The sequence below is a fragment of the Nanorana parkeri genome, unplaced genomic scaffold (assembly GCF_000935625.1).
Source record: "Nanorana parkeri isolate BGI_ZX_2015 unplaced genomic scaffold, ASM93562v1 scaffold1083, whole genome shotgun sequence".
In the NCBI taxonomy this organism is placed as follows: domain Eukaryota; kingdom Metazoa; phylum Chordata; class Amphibia; order Anura; family Dicroglossidae; genus Nanorana; species Nanorana parkeri.
Window position 1 is genome coordinate 231,237 of NW_017307351.1, and position 15,946 is coordinate 247,182.

The following is a 15,946-nucleotide window of genomic DNA, read 5'->3' on the forward strand; positions in this document are numbered from 1 at the left end:
TTTAACAAATGTTCAGTTACAGAATTTAGTTCTGACTCTCTATGACTTCTGTGTATTGTATGGGCCACTGACTCCTTTGAGCATATTGTAAGACCAATAAATCCCCTGTAAATAGGACATATACTGATAAAGCCCCAATTCCTCTGCTCCAGTACTTTATTGCTTCATTCAGCAACTACAGAGCTTGAAAAGAGCTCCACTAGATTCCTTACTGGAAGAGAAGACAGCTTTATTAAAGTGTATCTGAACCTAACAACAAAAATGTAAAATATTGCAGCTGACAGTTCTACGATATGGTGAAATGAACGTGCTGCCCTATATGTGGCGCACAAAAATACACATACACACACGTGCTGTCGCATCCACACTGGTGTAAATGAAGGCTCAGTCCTCAAGTGGTAAACAAGCCTGCTAATGTCTGAAACAAATCTTGGAAGTATATACGAAACCATTGCTGTGAATTAGTCTTCATACATTTATACTGTGTTTTCTTACAGGTTCTCCTTGTTGCATTGGTGGCTATGTCACTTGGATTAGGACTTGGCCTAGGATTAAAAAAGGAAAAGAAACAACCTGAGAGACCATCACGTACGTCATTTATGTTAAGCCTTTTTTTGTAATATTAGGTATCTTGGGTTGCTAATTGGTTTAATTCTTGCTGTACTGTTCTTCCAATATCTGTTTTGTTCTTTTACCGGAATAGTCCTTGTCTGAATTTCCTGCAAAAAAGTAAGGCCCAGCAATTTCATTACACATTCATATCTTAAAAAAAAGAAAAATAGGCAGTCACTATAGGTCAGCTACTCAAATGGTTCTTATTGTAGGTTCTTGGTGCATTTTTACATACTTTACCTCCTCTACTTCATTTTCAACCTATTTCCTAGCTTAAGTTTACTGGGTTTCTACACCTCCTTTACGTTTTATTTTTTAATTATGCGTGAGACTTACAGAACATTTGACTTAGGTTCACTGGGTTTCTTTTCCAGAGCTACCCCCTTTATGCTTTCTGTCCTCTATTTCCTATTCTGCTTGAAAAAACCCCATTCTGAACGCTTTCAGGTTCTCTGTGTGCAGAGAAGATCGGTGAATTCATAGTGCACTGACCTTCTACAACTGCTGTGTACACAGGATTGTGGGGTTTTGAACCCTGTGCTTTATCTGCTGTTGGAGCAGATGGTAAGGGATGATGTGCTATTGAGTAGAATATTATGCTAGGGTCAATTGTTTAGACAAAGTCAAAAAACCTACCAGCATGTCTTTGGAGTGTGAGTGAAAAATAAAATACCTGGAGGAAACCCATACAAGCACAGGAAGAACATGCAAACTCCATGAAGTTAGTGCCCTAACTGGGCAGAGAACCCAAGTGCTGCAAGGCAGAAGAGCTAACCACTAAGCCACCTTCCTTCTCTTGTAACACTGTGAGCAGTGATTGGTGCTCCCTTGGAATTCTGCTTGCCGTGGAGTGGGGCAGCTTCCTTATTTGTTTGACTCCAACAGTGTGGCCTGAGAACGCAGCCGGCTTGACCCAATGTAAGTATGTATATGCCATACCAGATTCGCTGCTGGGGATCCTGTAAAGTAGCCGAGCTACTACAGTGCTGGCCGAGCTCTTCTGGGTGCCCAGCACTGAGCTGCGCTGAGCGGGTTTCCCTCTGCTTTGAAAACACAGGGGGTCAATCGCTTGGCACAGTGACCATTCACAAAATGCCTAGCTGAAATATTTATTTATTAGCTATTACAGAACACCTCAAAAGCATGTTTTAAATATTGTGCCTTGCAAATGATAAATAATATACAGTCGCAAAAGGTATATACAGATATGGTAAGGCATATTCTGTGTTAGACTGAGACCAGATCTGGATAAATGAAAACATTAACTGGCTAATCACAGACGGAGTCCAAGTCTGCTGAAATGTATGTATATTAGGGTGTTTATGCTACTTTCAGTCAATAGGGAGGGCACAGCTTTGGGGAACACATAGTTGTGGTAAAGATTTAGGAGAATGTAGGAGAGAAGTTGTGATAGACTAGGTTACTGGCAAATCTGATAGTGAGGCATCAGGAGTCAGTGAGAGGAATAAGCAGAATGTGTGCAGGAGGGAATTTAGCTCAGCTCAGTGTATGTGGAGTCCTCCCGAGTCTGCAGCATGGTAGGTCCTTGAGGGAGCAGAGCTAGTACATGAAGCAGAGATGGCCATGCTGTGATAGCCATGAGAGAGTGGTGAGCTGTGATGCCATCTGAAAGTGTATTACCAGGTGAAAAGCAGGGGCAATGATAGAACATCACTGTGCTTTGAAGTAAAAACAGATACCAACAATGTCTGTTGCATTTGTAACTTTTATAGAAAAAAAGCAAATGTTAAAATGAGAGAGGACTGTTGCTTTGTCTTTCCCTATGCCCCGAGGAAATTGTGCATGATAGGAAAGGTAATCGGGGAAGACTGGATTTAGGAACTGATCTAGGAATGGATGGAAGTGCCATAGAGACAATACCACACCCATTCTATGAATGCTGTCTCCAACTGATGTAAGAGCTGTTGAGGCTACAGTTAGAACACCTTCAACAAATGTGACACTCTTGCACAACCCTATGGCAGATGGGATACAATACACAGAAGCTGCCCCCAAGGAAATCACATGCAACTCCCAGATCTGGAATACTTTGTGTAGTTGGATACTGGGGGAGCCAAAGGGTGCTTAGGAGAAGCAAGTAGTAGGGAGAGTAGTCTCCCTGTGAAGGCTAAAGCAATTAGGGGTTCAAAGGGTTATTCATCAGTTTACAATGGGGATGCTTTTTAGCTGGGGAGATTTCAGTCTGGAGAAAACCGAATGCAAATATGAGTGGGGAAGGTGTGATTGTTTAATAGTGGGCACGAGCATAGAAAGATGGCAGCTATATCAATGGGGCTTATATAGCTCTACCAATGCAGCCATCAAATTGGAAATGAATATCAATGGAAAAAACAATGACATATTTGTGCAAGCTTCTTTCATTTGTGCTAGGTAATCCTGAGAAAATCTACCTTTTGACTAAAGTTAAAACTTGAAATACCAGACTGGTTTTACATTACGTGCCAGTTTTCTTGTATGCTTTGTGCAAGTGACTTTCTTCTCAGCACAAAAAAGCTGACTAGAGAGGAAACACCCATACATATGACAAACTTAGTACTACTTCCATAGTGTTACCTTTCAATAAATGAAAAGCACATCTCTTACACATAGAAATAATTGCTCTGATTTTATATAAATTATAGTATATTTGTTTGTGGCTGAGCACAGAACCTAAAATGATTTTATATCCTTCGGCAAAGCACAGAAAGTAAAACGTACACTTTGTAATCAGAAGTGAAACTGTGAAAACCTCAGAGAAATGGACACATGTTTATGATAACATCATATTTTGGGACATCCTCAGGGGCAGAGCTAATGATTTACAGAAGATGCTATGATGCTGTTTTGTTCATGAATGGGGAACATAAGCACATGTGGATGGCCTCAAGGATGAAGAAATTATATGCAGGTTCCTTTTAACTGAATGCCCAGTTAGCCCCAAAACCCAGGGTTTCCATTTATGCAAATTTCAACTAAAGGCCAGTTAGGAACTAAAGGACGTAAATATTTTAGTTAATTCCCTCTTACTAGTACCAGTCAGTGAGGCAGCCCATGACACTTAAAAAGTAACAGTTGTGGTTCATGAGCTAAAGAATTGGTGAGAAATATGAATACATCTCTTGATTTATGCAATTCATTCATAATACCAGATATTCATGTCTTCTATATTTTAAGTATATAGTATCTTAAAAATATAGTACAAGTGTGAGTTCACCTTTAGGCAGCACACTTAGGATTGCCATAAATATTCCATTGCTGCCCCCTTTCGATGGTCTATTATGATACTTGGATGAGAATCGTTCTATTTAGTGCTGCCCTAGGGGGTGATAGAGTGTTTCTGACACTAGAAGCACTTGTTATTGCACATGGAAAGTTTTCACCATGTTGCACAATATTTTGTATAATGGGACATCTCATAGAGCAGACAGGTAAAGGTAATGCATCATGTATACACTGTGTCTACTCACCATGTGCCTACTGGCAAATGGGAACTAGAACAGGCAGATGTGTCCCTACTCATCCAGCAGAATTTGAAGTTAACATCTCAGAACTACTACTAGGTACTAGATAGGCAGAGCCAGCTGTCACTCACACAGCTGAGCGGATCTCGACATCGATGTCGGGATCCGCTCCGGCTGCGTTGTCTCAGTATACCGCGAGCTGTAGCTCGCGGTATACTGAGCTTAGGGTGACGGGAGGACGCTAGTTTGTGTCCTCCCGTTACCCTAAGGAGAACTATGGGGAAAAGCCCTGACCCCATAGTTCTCCTTTAACCGACATTTTTTGATCAAGCAGCAGCCATGAGTGTTCCTAAGATCCTGTCCCACTGCATTTGACTGTCATTAAAATTGCAAACTAGAGTAAATACAAAGAGTGTATCTATTCTTTTTGGTCAAACACTTAAATAAAAGGATATACTCTCTTTACTCTTACTCTTGCTATTAGACCTCTCTGCTGCTTTTGACACTGTTGACCACCCGCTGCTCCTCAAAAAACTCCACTCGCTTGGCCTACAGGACTCTGCTCTCTCATGGTTCTCCTCCTACTCAGCTGTGCGCTCCTTTAGTGTCACCTACAACTCTAAGTCCTCCTCTCCTCTTCCTCTTTCTGTAGGGGTCCCCCAAGGCTCTGTCCCCCAAGGCTCTTCTCCATCTACACCTCCTCCCTTGGTCAGTTAATAAGCTCATGGCTTCCAATACCATCTCTATGCCGATGGCACTCAAATTTATCTTTCTACTCCACAACTCACCCCCTCAGTGTCCTTGCGTGTCACTAATCTACTAACTGACATATCCGTCTGGATGTCGCAACACTTCTTAAAGCTCAACCTTTCTAAACCTGAGCTCTTGATATTTCCTCCTGCCCGTGCACTTTCCCCCAACTTTTCCTTTGAGATTGATAACACACCCATCCAGCCCTCCCCTCATGCCAAGGTCCTAGGTGTCATCCTTGACTCGGACCTCACCTTTTTTCCCCACATCCAATCACAAGCTGCTAGACTCATTCACCTGACCGCTCAGTGTCTGCATCCCCCCTCTGTCAATCCCTCCACTGGCTTCCACTCGCCCAGAGGATAAAATTCAAAATATTAACAGTCACTTATAAAGCCATCCAAAACTCTGCCCCCGGATATATCTCAGACCTTGTCTCAAAATATCACCCTAACCGTCCACTCCGCTCTTCCCAAGATCTCCTGCTTTCCAGCTCCCTTGGCAACTCCTCCCATACTCGCCTCCAGGACTTCTCTAGAGTCTCTCCCATCCTCTGGAACTCTTTACCCCAACCTGTCCGTCTATCTCCCACCTTGACTGCCTTTAGGCGATCCCTAAAGACTCATCTCTTCAGGGAAGCCTGTCCCACCTCAACCTAACCACTGAACCATCACGTTCTCAAACAATTCTTCCCTACACAGCTACCTCCTCATGTATCACTTTGCCCATCTCTTTTAGATTGTAAGCCCCAGGGGAGGGCCCTCCTTACCATCTTGTCTTGAATTGTATTGTGATTGTAATGTCTTTCTTATATTGTAAAGCGCTGCGCAAACTTTTGGCGCTATAAAAAAAAACTATGTAATAATAATAATATACATTGGTCTCCCTGATTCTTTAATTTTAGTGTCATGCAGACAAAGATGCTACAATACAGAAAATGTAAGGGAAGATGACTGTCGCTGTGATTCCCAGTGTACACAACAAGGAAACTGCTGTATTGACTTTGATGATCTGTGCAATAAACCAAGTGAGTATCATAATTATTTTAATATCACTATTGTTATCTTGTAGGTGATGGCTAACTACAATCATTATCTTCTCCTGTGTATATTTCAGGTGAATGAAACAACTTATTGTTAGTCGTAAGTTGTATTTTACGGTTTCAGGCATTGTAAAGTTCAGGTTACAATGTAAGAAATTGTTTTTGCAATCATTCAAACACAGAACCCAAAGAGCAGCTGTCATTTAGTAATAACTGTAATGTTGTGAACAGGTAAGGGGACACAGATAGTGCACATGTCTCTTCCACTAAGAGCTCCAAGATGTTTGCAAATGTCACATTAAGGACCTTTTTAGCCTGGGTGCCTCCATCTCTGCCTGTCACTATGAAGATGGTCACACAGTTGAATGTATGAATGCTCAGTTTAAGAAGCTCACTGTCATTGAGTACCACAGGTCATCAAAATGGCACCAAACCCGTTTTAAATCCAGCTTCTTTATGCCTCTCATTTTCAAATGGGCACATCTTACTAGTGTAAGGATGGGGCTTTCTTTAGAAGGCTGGCTCAGTTGCTACAAGAGGCAAAGGTTAACATTACCCTCCAGAGCACCGTATTATCTTTATAATGAAAAGACAAACATTTGAAATGCCCAATTTTCTCTCCTCAATTCTGCAGATCATATAATTACTACATTTACACATTACAGAGTCATATTAAAATAGATACTAGTTTAGTGGTTTATCCACTTATTTTATACAGGATGGCATTTTAGTAGCATCTCTTAAATGACACAGGCATTTCTTACTCTTATAATATCATAATTTCTACTTTTAAATTAGGTGTATGTAATAGGGAGTGTTTACATGCATTTACACAGGTTTTGGTGCGTTTAGGAGTTAAAATTATTTCCTAGATGCACCTGACTTAATTTTTTTTCTGAACACAGATAAACTGACTGCTGATAAAAGCACCTATACACAATGAGTGAATTGATCCATTGGAAATCATTAGATGCATAATGCATTTAGGAAAGCTTTTTGAATGCTTATAAACGCATCTAATCGCATCTAAATTGAAAGTAGCCTAAAAGCAGACCTTTCACCATTTACTGAAAATTGGGCTATTCCCTCTCTCCCTCTTCTCTATTACACATTTGAAAGAATGTTCATGTTTTGTGACCTGTGTATATTTTCCTCCTTCACCCTCCTACTTCCTCACTTATTTTTCTCTTCTAAAGCCCTCATGCACTCCTCTGCAAAGCAACATTGCAGAGGTGCTGCAGAGTGCACTTGTGGTGAGCTGCAGTAGCCCATTTATTTGAATTGGCTGCTTACCACAGCTAAATCGCACAGGAAGAAGTACATGCACCTTTTTAAAAATCACACCGCACCACACTGCATGATATTAGGTTACCATGTGATGAGATTTGATACAATGCACTTGCAATGGGTAGGTGCGTTTGGGTGCCATTAAAAAATAATGGCACCGCATCGCACCCAACTCTGCAACATACGAAGCAGAATTGCATGCGGCATCACATAGATGTGAACAGAGGCTAACTATATATATATATATATATATTATTCAGAGTATTATATCTCAAACTATTTTGTTTCATAAATAGCAGAGCAGGCACAGACTACTTCCTGGCCTTGTTTGTTTTTTGTCTGCCTGAAGACTGAGCCATCTGATAAGTGATGCATCACTTAATTCACTTGTGTGTGTAAATTTCAGCTTGCCATATCAAGTTCTGTAAACAGGTTTTGTACATCAAAGAAGCAAACGGGGAGCCTAGAAAACACGAAATGAAGCCTAAAGGGCCACCTTCTGGCTCAAAAGAATGTTTCTGTTTATGATAATGACTAGTAATTATATTTGAGTTTAACCATTAAAGTGGAAGACCAGCTTGTTTTGGATAACATATGGAAGAGTTAGAAACTGTCAGGTTTTTGTTTGCTGTCAGTGTCCACATTTGGATATATGTTCTCTGTCCATGTGATATCACAGGAAGTGAGAGGAAAATCACTCTAGGCCACTCTAGGTTATCATTTTTGAGCAGTAGAAAAACCGCTTCAAATTGCCCAACACAAGAAATCATATAATTTTAAATGGCCCATGTTTACACCTGAGCAGCAAAACGCCAGCAGCAAAATGCCCAAAAAAGTACAAAAGTACAAAAGCTTCTTTTTGGCAGTTTGCATTGTGCACGTTTTCACGCTTTTGTATCTCCATTGACCGCAATGTTTCTTAGGCTGCCAGTCAAAATGCATGTCTTTAGACAAAAAATGTGCATAACACACATAAACGTGCAAAAAAAAGCTTACTGAACCCATGCATACTAATGCGCAAAAACAATGAATGGGGCCTAAAGGTGACATGAACATCGATAAAACCCCAAGAGGTTCTAACCTTTGTTTACACAATCCAAAATTACACTTTACTTAAGTAAACTATATCTCTTGTGACATACAATGTTTTAAAATTGTAACAAGCTGTCAGGGTACCGTGTGCCGGTGTCCCCACACCGCATGCAGGTACCCACGCAGGAAGACCAAATTAATATGACCACACTGGATAGGATTATAGGCGCACAGTTTATTTGTACACAGCAAACAAACACCTCAACCCTACCTACACCTACAAGTTAACACAAGCAAGAGAAACAACAAACTAAGTAGAACACAATGCACACCCAGGGAATACGAGCCAGGTGGACCCGAGGAGCCAGGCAAGACCAGGGGAGCTAAGGGACAAGGGGGTCAGGGTACAGGAAACAATATGCAGCAAGCGGGAACAGGGCTCAGAACTGCAAACAGGTATCAGGGCTCAGGGAAGCGCTACAGGATACTGGGGCTCAGGATTCAGGAAAGGGCAACAGGATACTGAGCCACAGTCCTGACTGAAGGGAGGGATTAAATATCCTCCCAGGAAGCACCAGAGATTGGATGATTGCTGGCAGCTGGCAGACACCTGCAGGTGAGCACCGGAGTTGCAGGTTCCAGCACCACCCAGTGGTGGTCTGGTACCTGACAGTTCCTGGCTGCTGGAGACACCCGCAGGCGAGCACAGGAACTACAGGACCTGGCTCCAGCGCCACCTGGAGGTGCTCTGGATCCTGACACAAGCTTTCAGCTTAAGCTGCCCCTACATGGGATAATTTTCTCATTTATGAGGTTTGGAAGGGCTTATTATCACACACATGGATTTTCCAACATGTTGACAAATTTCAATGACTGTTAAAGGGGAGCATTTTTTTTTAACCAACCCAATAGCATAACTGTTGGCTGGGTCTAGGAGAAGTCTTGAGATGTTTGGTTGTATGGCAGCTTTGATAATGGGTTGACTGGGATAAAAGTATTGCCTGTGTATGTGTTTTTGTTGGTGATTTAGTAGCATGGTGTACAGATTTGCAAATCATATCTTTGCTGTATTTTGCAGAGGAGGAATGGACATGTAGCAAGGTGCGATGTGGAGAGACTCGGATTGAAGGCAGTCATTGTTCATGCTCAGATGATTGCCTGACAAAAGGGGATTGTTGTACCAATTACCATGGTATTTGCAAAGGTAACATTTTATAATAACATCAATTCATTGGGGTTAATTTGCTAAAGGAGTAAAGACTCCTATATCAAATATCATATAACATGCCTATTCTGTTTTATCCAATGCAACTGTTTACTAAAAGCAGAATATAGGAATGTTCACAGCATAACACGCATTATAATGCGTGTCATGACATAAGAGATAAGCAGAATATAGGAATGTTCACAGCATAACACGCATTATAATGTGTGTCATGACATAAGAGATATCAAAACACTTTCAATGGTATATTTAACAGACCAAAAGGGAACAAATTAGAGCACATAAGAGACGTTTACTGTTAGGGTTTACATACACTTTTAGCTCATACATGCACAGTGTAACATGCTTTACTATGGTACATCACAGGAGCAGCAATAGCACCCTCCCCTATAGTGGGGAAGTCTGGCCACACCTGCATTCATAATATATTTCCAATGAGACACATATTATCTAAATATAATTTAGACTTAGAGCAGCCATAAATGCAAGTGATGCTCATGCTCATTACTTGTTACAAGGATTAGGAATGGAGCAAATATAATATTAATCTGACCTTCTCGCCTTCCACCCAGGATGCAGAGCACATGCCTGAGTGGCCAATCACCAGTCCCAAACACTGTCTTATGAGGAAGGGGAGCAAGTCATTAGCAATGTGTAAGGTCCAACACTGTCAAACGCAGAGCTTACAGGGGGCTTAGACCCAGAGTTCCAAACAGGAGAAGGCAGAAGGGTGTGACAAGGGTATCAGTAGGTGGGGAATTTCAAAAGAACCTGTCGCTTTGCCTGGGGAGAGAGAAATATTATTTTTAGGTTTTGTTATCAACTTTACTATGTGCTTAGACCTAATGAAAAATGTCCAGCTTATTTAATCAGTTTCATACAGCCGCATCCCAATTTGTTTGAGTGGATGTTTACATTTCTGTGCAATTCTATCCACTGAAATTGGATTATGCAGTTAGAATGTAACCAGTTTACTTAACACGTGACCAGCTTAAGAAAGCCAACTAGTGGGAGCATATTTTTTGTTTTTAATGTGTATTGATCCATGGTTTGATTTCTAGGAGAAACTCTCTGGGCAGATGACACTGAATGCGCCAGTAGTGCAACTCAAAGGTGTCCTGCAGGGTAAGACAACCTTTATAGCTATCACTTACAAGAAATTAGGAGACAATCTACAATCCTCTTACCCAAGATAGACAAATGCGTCTTTAGCCAAATAAATTAACATACAGGTATATGATTTGCTGCATGAAATAAAAAGCTCTGCAAACACGAAAAAGAGTGAGCATTTAAAGCAATCTTCCTTATCTAAGCTGTTATATTAAAGTTATTATGCAAGCCACACTGGAACCAGAATTTTTCAAGACAAAAAATATTTTTAAAGTCTTTCACATCCCAGTGTTGATGCTCTTCAGCCCTATACTCTTGGTATTTCACCATGTACAGGAAAGGAGTTCTATGCAGTAATTTGCTGTTGTATACAATAGAGTTAACAGAATGGCACATTGTGCATTCTAATAATATTTCTTATAACCCACATTTGTATTGTAATCATAATTACTTTACTATGGATTTTTGTCATGACTAGGGATTAGGGTCTGAATATGTGCCAACCTTGGTTTTGGGATTCTGATCCACAAGTGCCAGCAAATTGACATTATGTGCAATTTTGCTGAGTTTAATCTTTTTAAATAATGGACAGCATAATCCATAACTTAGAAAGGACAATAATGGGGGAATTGGATAAGCCAGCCTCTCTTTATAAAAGGATGGGTTTACAGTAGCCACATTTTCAGTGTGCATCAAGCTGTTAAGGAAGAACAGGAACGCCAACAACCTAGCGCCCTAAAACGGTGGGTACAAGGGGTGAAGAAGTAGGGGAATTTGCACTCACTTACATACTGTGTAGATGGGCCATGTATATGTACAAGGTGTCTGGCAGCCTGGATGTAGGGCTTCTGGTGGTGTGGGGTCCCCTGAGGAAACCAGGGGTGGCCTGGTAGATGCGGCTCTGGCAATGAGGAGTGAAACAAGGAGAAGGAGAGGTGCAGAGCAGCACCAACGGTGTGATACCTCAGAGAAAAAAAAAATGATGAAAAGTAATGCCGACCTTTGCAGAAATCTTCTTTTCTAAAAAATTTTATGCAGCTGCTGTGGAGGCAACTGTGTGTGACACAGAAAACCCTGCGGCAGGCCACGGCCCTCCTCTCCGCCAACTGCTTGATTGATGGCAGAAAGATCCTATGACTCCTCTGCCCTCGTTATCCTCCTCCCACAACCAGGAAGAATGGGGAATGGAGGATCGCTTTGGGACCAGCGATGGTGACAAGTGGCGGTAACAGAAAAGTGTGGGGGGGATGGGGAAAACACAAAGGTACTGGGCAGTTTTTACCTTAATGCACAGAATGCATTAAGGTAAAAAACGCTCAGACTTTAATGTTACTTTAAGAGTCTGTGTTGTGGTCTTTAAGGATCTCTGAGAGTCAATTACTTCACAGTGCGAGAAGCTAGAGAAATCAGGGATGACTTGTTTTACAGCTTTTTTTTTTTACTGACAAACATTTAATGTCAGTTATATATCCATTTCTTTTCTGCTTAAAACTATATGAAAATTGGTGTTTTTTTTTTGGTTTTTTTTATAAGTAGTTCATTAACTCTGATATATTTTATTCTGTGTTTCACAGCTTTGATCTACCCCCTGTTATCCTTTTCTCATTGGATGGATTCCGAGCTAATTATTTAGATGTATATGCTGACTTGATGCCAAATATTAAAAAACTGAGTTAGTATTTTTTTTTTTTTTACTGTTTCTGTTCTCTAGTATGGTTCAAAAGTCATGCTTTATTTCAGGATATCACCATTCAGGAATATTACATTTTGGGTAGAATAAGCAAACTACCAGGAAATATACCTCCATAAGATGTAGTGGCTAATATTAGGGCTGCAACAACTAATCGACATAATCGATTATAATCGATTATTGAAAAAGTTGTCAACTTTTTCAATAATCGATTAATCGGCTTCTGATCAGTTGGCCCTGTTCACGGCTCCACACATGCTGCGCACCGCACCTCCTCCCCAACTCACGCTCAACGCTGCCAGACCCGCATCCACGCTCTACAATATAAACATTGTTTACCTTTAGTTTACCACTAAAAAGATATTACTGTATGTGTTTATAATTCCGTCATTTATTGATTGGGGGTTTTGTTGTATCGTGTGATGTGCAGATGGCATGCATGCATTTGTTACTGCAAACATGTAGTAGCTAATCTTTTTTTTAGATGTTTGTAACCATTGGAAATGAATCCTGGTTAGTTGGCATAAGGTGCAGCACTGTTCCTTGCCTTAGTGAAAAAGTCTGTACAAAGTCTGTAGCAAGCTTGGAGCAGTGGCTCACTCAGTTCTAGATCCTCAAATCATCTCTGAATTGGTGCTGACACTGCCCTTCCTTCTGGTGGGTGGCCACTTTTGTTTCCCCTTGTCCTTGTGTGTGTTGTAAAGTAGCCACCGCTCCGAGCTCACTCCTGTGATAATTTATAACTTAAATTCAAATTAGTAAACTAAATGTGAGATTGTAGTCCATCATGGGAGCGAGCTTGGAGCAGTGACTACTGTACAACACACAAAGGGACCATGGGGAACAAAAGAAACCACCCTCCAGAAGGAAGGACAGTGTCAGCATGAATTCAGAGATGATTTGAGGATCTACAGCCGAGTGATACACAAATAAGATACGTGTTTATTAATAGTTAAGGTACTTAAATGCAGTTTTAAGATTTAACTCATAAGTTTAGTGTCACTTTAACCTTTGAAAATGTAAAAAAAAATAGTTGAAATTTCCTCTAGATGTACCACATTATTTTACTGTATTTTAAATGTTTTACTTATTCACTGCAGGAGATTGTGGAACACACTCTAAGTACATGAGGTCGGTGTACCCTACAAAGACATTCCCCAACCACTACACAATAGTCACTGTAAGTGATTTATGTTGTTGAGCTGTTTTGATGTTTTAAGCTCATAGAACACATCTATAAATAATATACTCTTCTCTTTGGGATTTTGTTACACCTGTCGCCAGTACGGCTACAATACCATCAACATTCACTAAACTAACTTTGAGTGTTTAAAGGGTGCAATGACTACCTCCAAGACTTTTTGCAAGGCTCCTAGTTCATTGGGACCCATGTAAAATTCAATGGAACCCTCCCTGGATTATTTACTGTATTTTTAAAGCAAAACTATCATTGTTTGTTATCAGTTTTATTTAGTGTTGTCGTAAACTGATATTTTATGTTTATTATTACTTGTAAAAAATTAAAAATTATTTTTGTTTAAATAAAGATTTGCTGTTATCTAGTAAAATAAGGCAGCATACTTTAAAAAAATGTCATTTTTCTCCCAAATAACAAACTGAGACATTATGTTTTAATACAAGCCTTCTTTTTACATTCCATTTAGGGGTTGTTTCCAGAGTCAAATGGCATTATCGATAACAACATGTATGATTTTAACATGAATAAGATGTTTTCTTTGTCTGGAAATGAGAAATTTAATAGCTCATGGTGGGAAGGACAACCGGTATGTTTTTTTTTTTTATAATCATGGTGTGACGTTTCAATTGAGAACTTAAAACATGCTGCATATTTTTAAAGTGGACCTATAGCCCCTTTCACTAAAAATCATATCAGCATACAGCTTTGCTTGCTGATATGAATCCATCTTACATTAATTAGTTAAACAAACATTTTCATTTAATTACAATTTCTTGTTTTCTACTTCCTGGTCCTCTTTGGCAAAGTGATGCAATCGTGCCCAAGCGTTGCATCCTGGGAAGGAAACATCAGCAGAGCATTGCTGGAAAATCTCATCTGTAATCATGTAATCACGAGATCACAGGGAAACGCATTTTCCTCCCCAGAGATGATGTGCATGGTCATATGTCCTAGTCACATGTGCCAGATTTCCAGGAAGTAAAGGGAGATGGATTAATCTGCCCTTAGTAAAAATGGCCACTGTATGGGGAAGAAAAGAAAAATAAGGTATGCAAGGAATAATAAAACTGCAATTATCTAGAAGTATCTGTTTGTAGATTGTCATTACTAAACATTTCTAAAGGTGCCTTTGTTGTCATTTTGAATATATGGGTAAAGTTCCTATTTAACAGTTACACTCTTCCTAGTTTTATAACTTAGACCTAGCTATCATAGGTATATTTTCTAATGAAATATGTATGTTAAAATCTAACATTGGTAACATATATTACTGTGCTTTTGTAAAACATGTAACTTTCTAAATGTTTAGCTTCTAAAATGAATATTTAAATTAAAGCGATAGTATAGTGGGTTTGGTCAGTGGGTTTGCAGTGTTCATAAAAAAATACTTTTTGAAAGGACTTTCAAATTTCTGTTTTATTGTAAAAATTACAGAGATTTGTAGATTAGTCACTAGAAGGAGCTGCCATTGGCTCGGTCTACCTCTCTCCTAACAACTGGAGTATTAAAGTAGAACTCAAGCCAACTCTTTTATTTTTTTAGTTTTGAATAGAGTAAGGAAGGATTAGAACCTGTCAGCTTTTTATGTGTGTCATATGTATCCCTGTTAGGGAGACACCCCTTGGCAGGTAACAAATGCAAATGTCACCAGCACTCCAGTACGAAGATTCACGTCAGGGTCCCCTTCATCAGGCTCAATAATGACATTGTATTTAATCAATGTCATTATTGAGCCTGATGAAGGGGACCCTATGCAGCCGCAAAAGTGCTTGTCTTCTTGACATCTGTCAATAAAATGGATTTGCACTGACGTGAATCTTTCGTATTGGAGTGCTGGTGACATTTGCATTTGTTACTGTATTTTGAGCGGTGCCATCCACTGTCATTACAAGCACCCGTTATCTTTGGAATATTCGATAAAGAGTGCAGCAAGGCACATGGACTATACCCCTTGGCAGGTGACACGGGCTCATTAGAGGCACAGAGTCTAAGCACCAGCTGATGTTCACCAGAGCTCCTAATGGTCCACCATTGGGTTTTGCTGCTTGCTGGTACCAGGTTGCAGTCCCAGGATCACCCTGCCAAGGGATAAATGAGGAGAGGAGGGCTCCAATGAGGAGACAGTAGTCCAAAGTGTGGTCAGGATCAGGCAGAGGTCAGGCACCTGACAGGTGATAACCAGAGAATGGTCAGACGGTCCGGGTCAGCAGCAAAAAGGCATGAGACAAGAACAGGAGACGAGCATAGTGGGATTCAGGTAGAAGGTCACGGCAGGATGAAGGTAAAGTTGTGTGTGACTCATCATCTAATTATACGTTAGCAAGAACCTTTATTTTCCCCATTGCACATAAGTGGACATTCAAGAAAGAGCTGATCTCTTTTGTTAGAAATACAACCACATATATTATGTCTTTTGAGCTGTAGATGGCGCTGTAGTGCAATGCTAGTCCATGCAAGTCTTTGTTTGCATGCTTATCTATGATATATAAGGAAGGTCTCTCGGTATGCTGTATAATGCTGTATTCTGATGTAATATTCT

At 40.3% G+C, this 15,946-nt stretch overlaps 1 protein-coding gene across 1 annotated transcript in view; it reads left to right on the forward strand.

Moving 5' to 3' along the window:
• Window positions 1–15,946, forward strand: part of ENPP3 (ectonucleotide pyrophosphatase/phosphodiesterase 3) — an 87,220-nt gene that overhangs the window by 6,438 nt on the left and 64,836 nt on the right. The window contains exons 2-8 of the mRNA XM_018567688.1: window positions 498–588; window positions 5,728–5,850; window positions 9,263–9,388; window positions 10,471–10,534; window positions 12,094–12,191; window positions 13,310–13,389; window positions 13,874–13,993. Coding sequence (XP_018423190.1) covers window positions 498–588; window positions 5,728–5,850; window positions 9,263–9,388; window positions 10,471–10,534; window positions 12,094–12,191; window positions 13,310–13,389; window positions 13,874–13,993 — 702 coding nt within the window. The remainder of the gene's footprint in view (window positions 1–497; window positions 589–5,727; window positions 5,851–9,262; window positions 9,389–10,470; window positions 10,535–12,093; window positions 12,192–13,309; window positions 13,390–13,873; window positions 13,994–15,946) is intronic.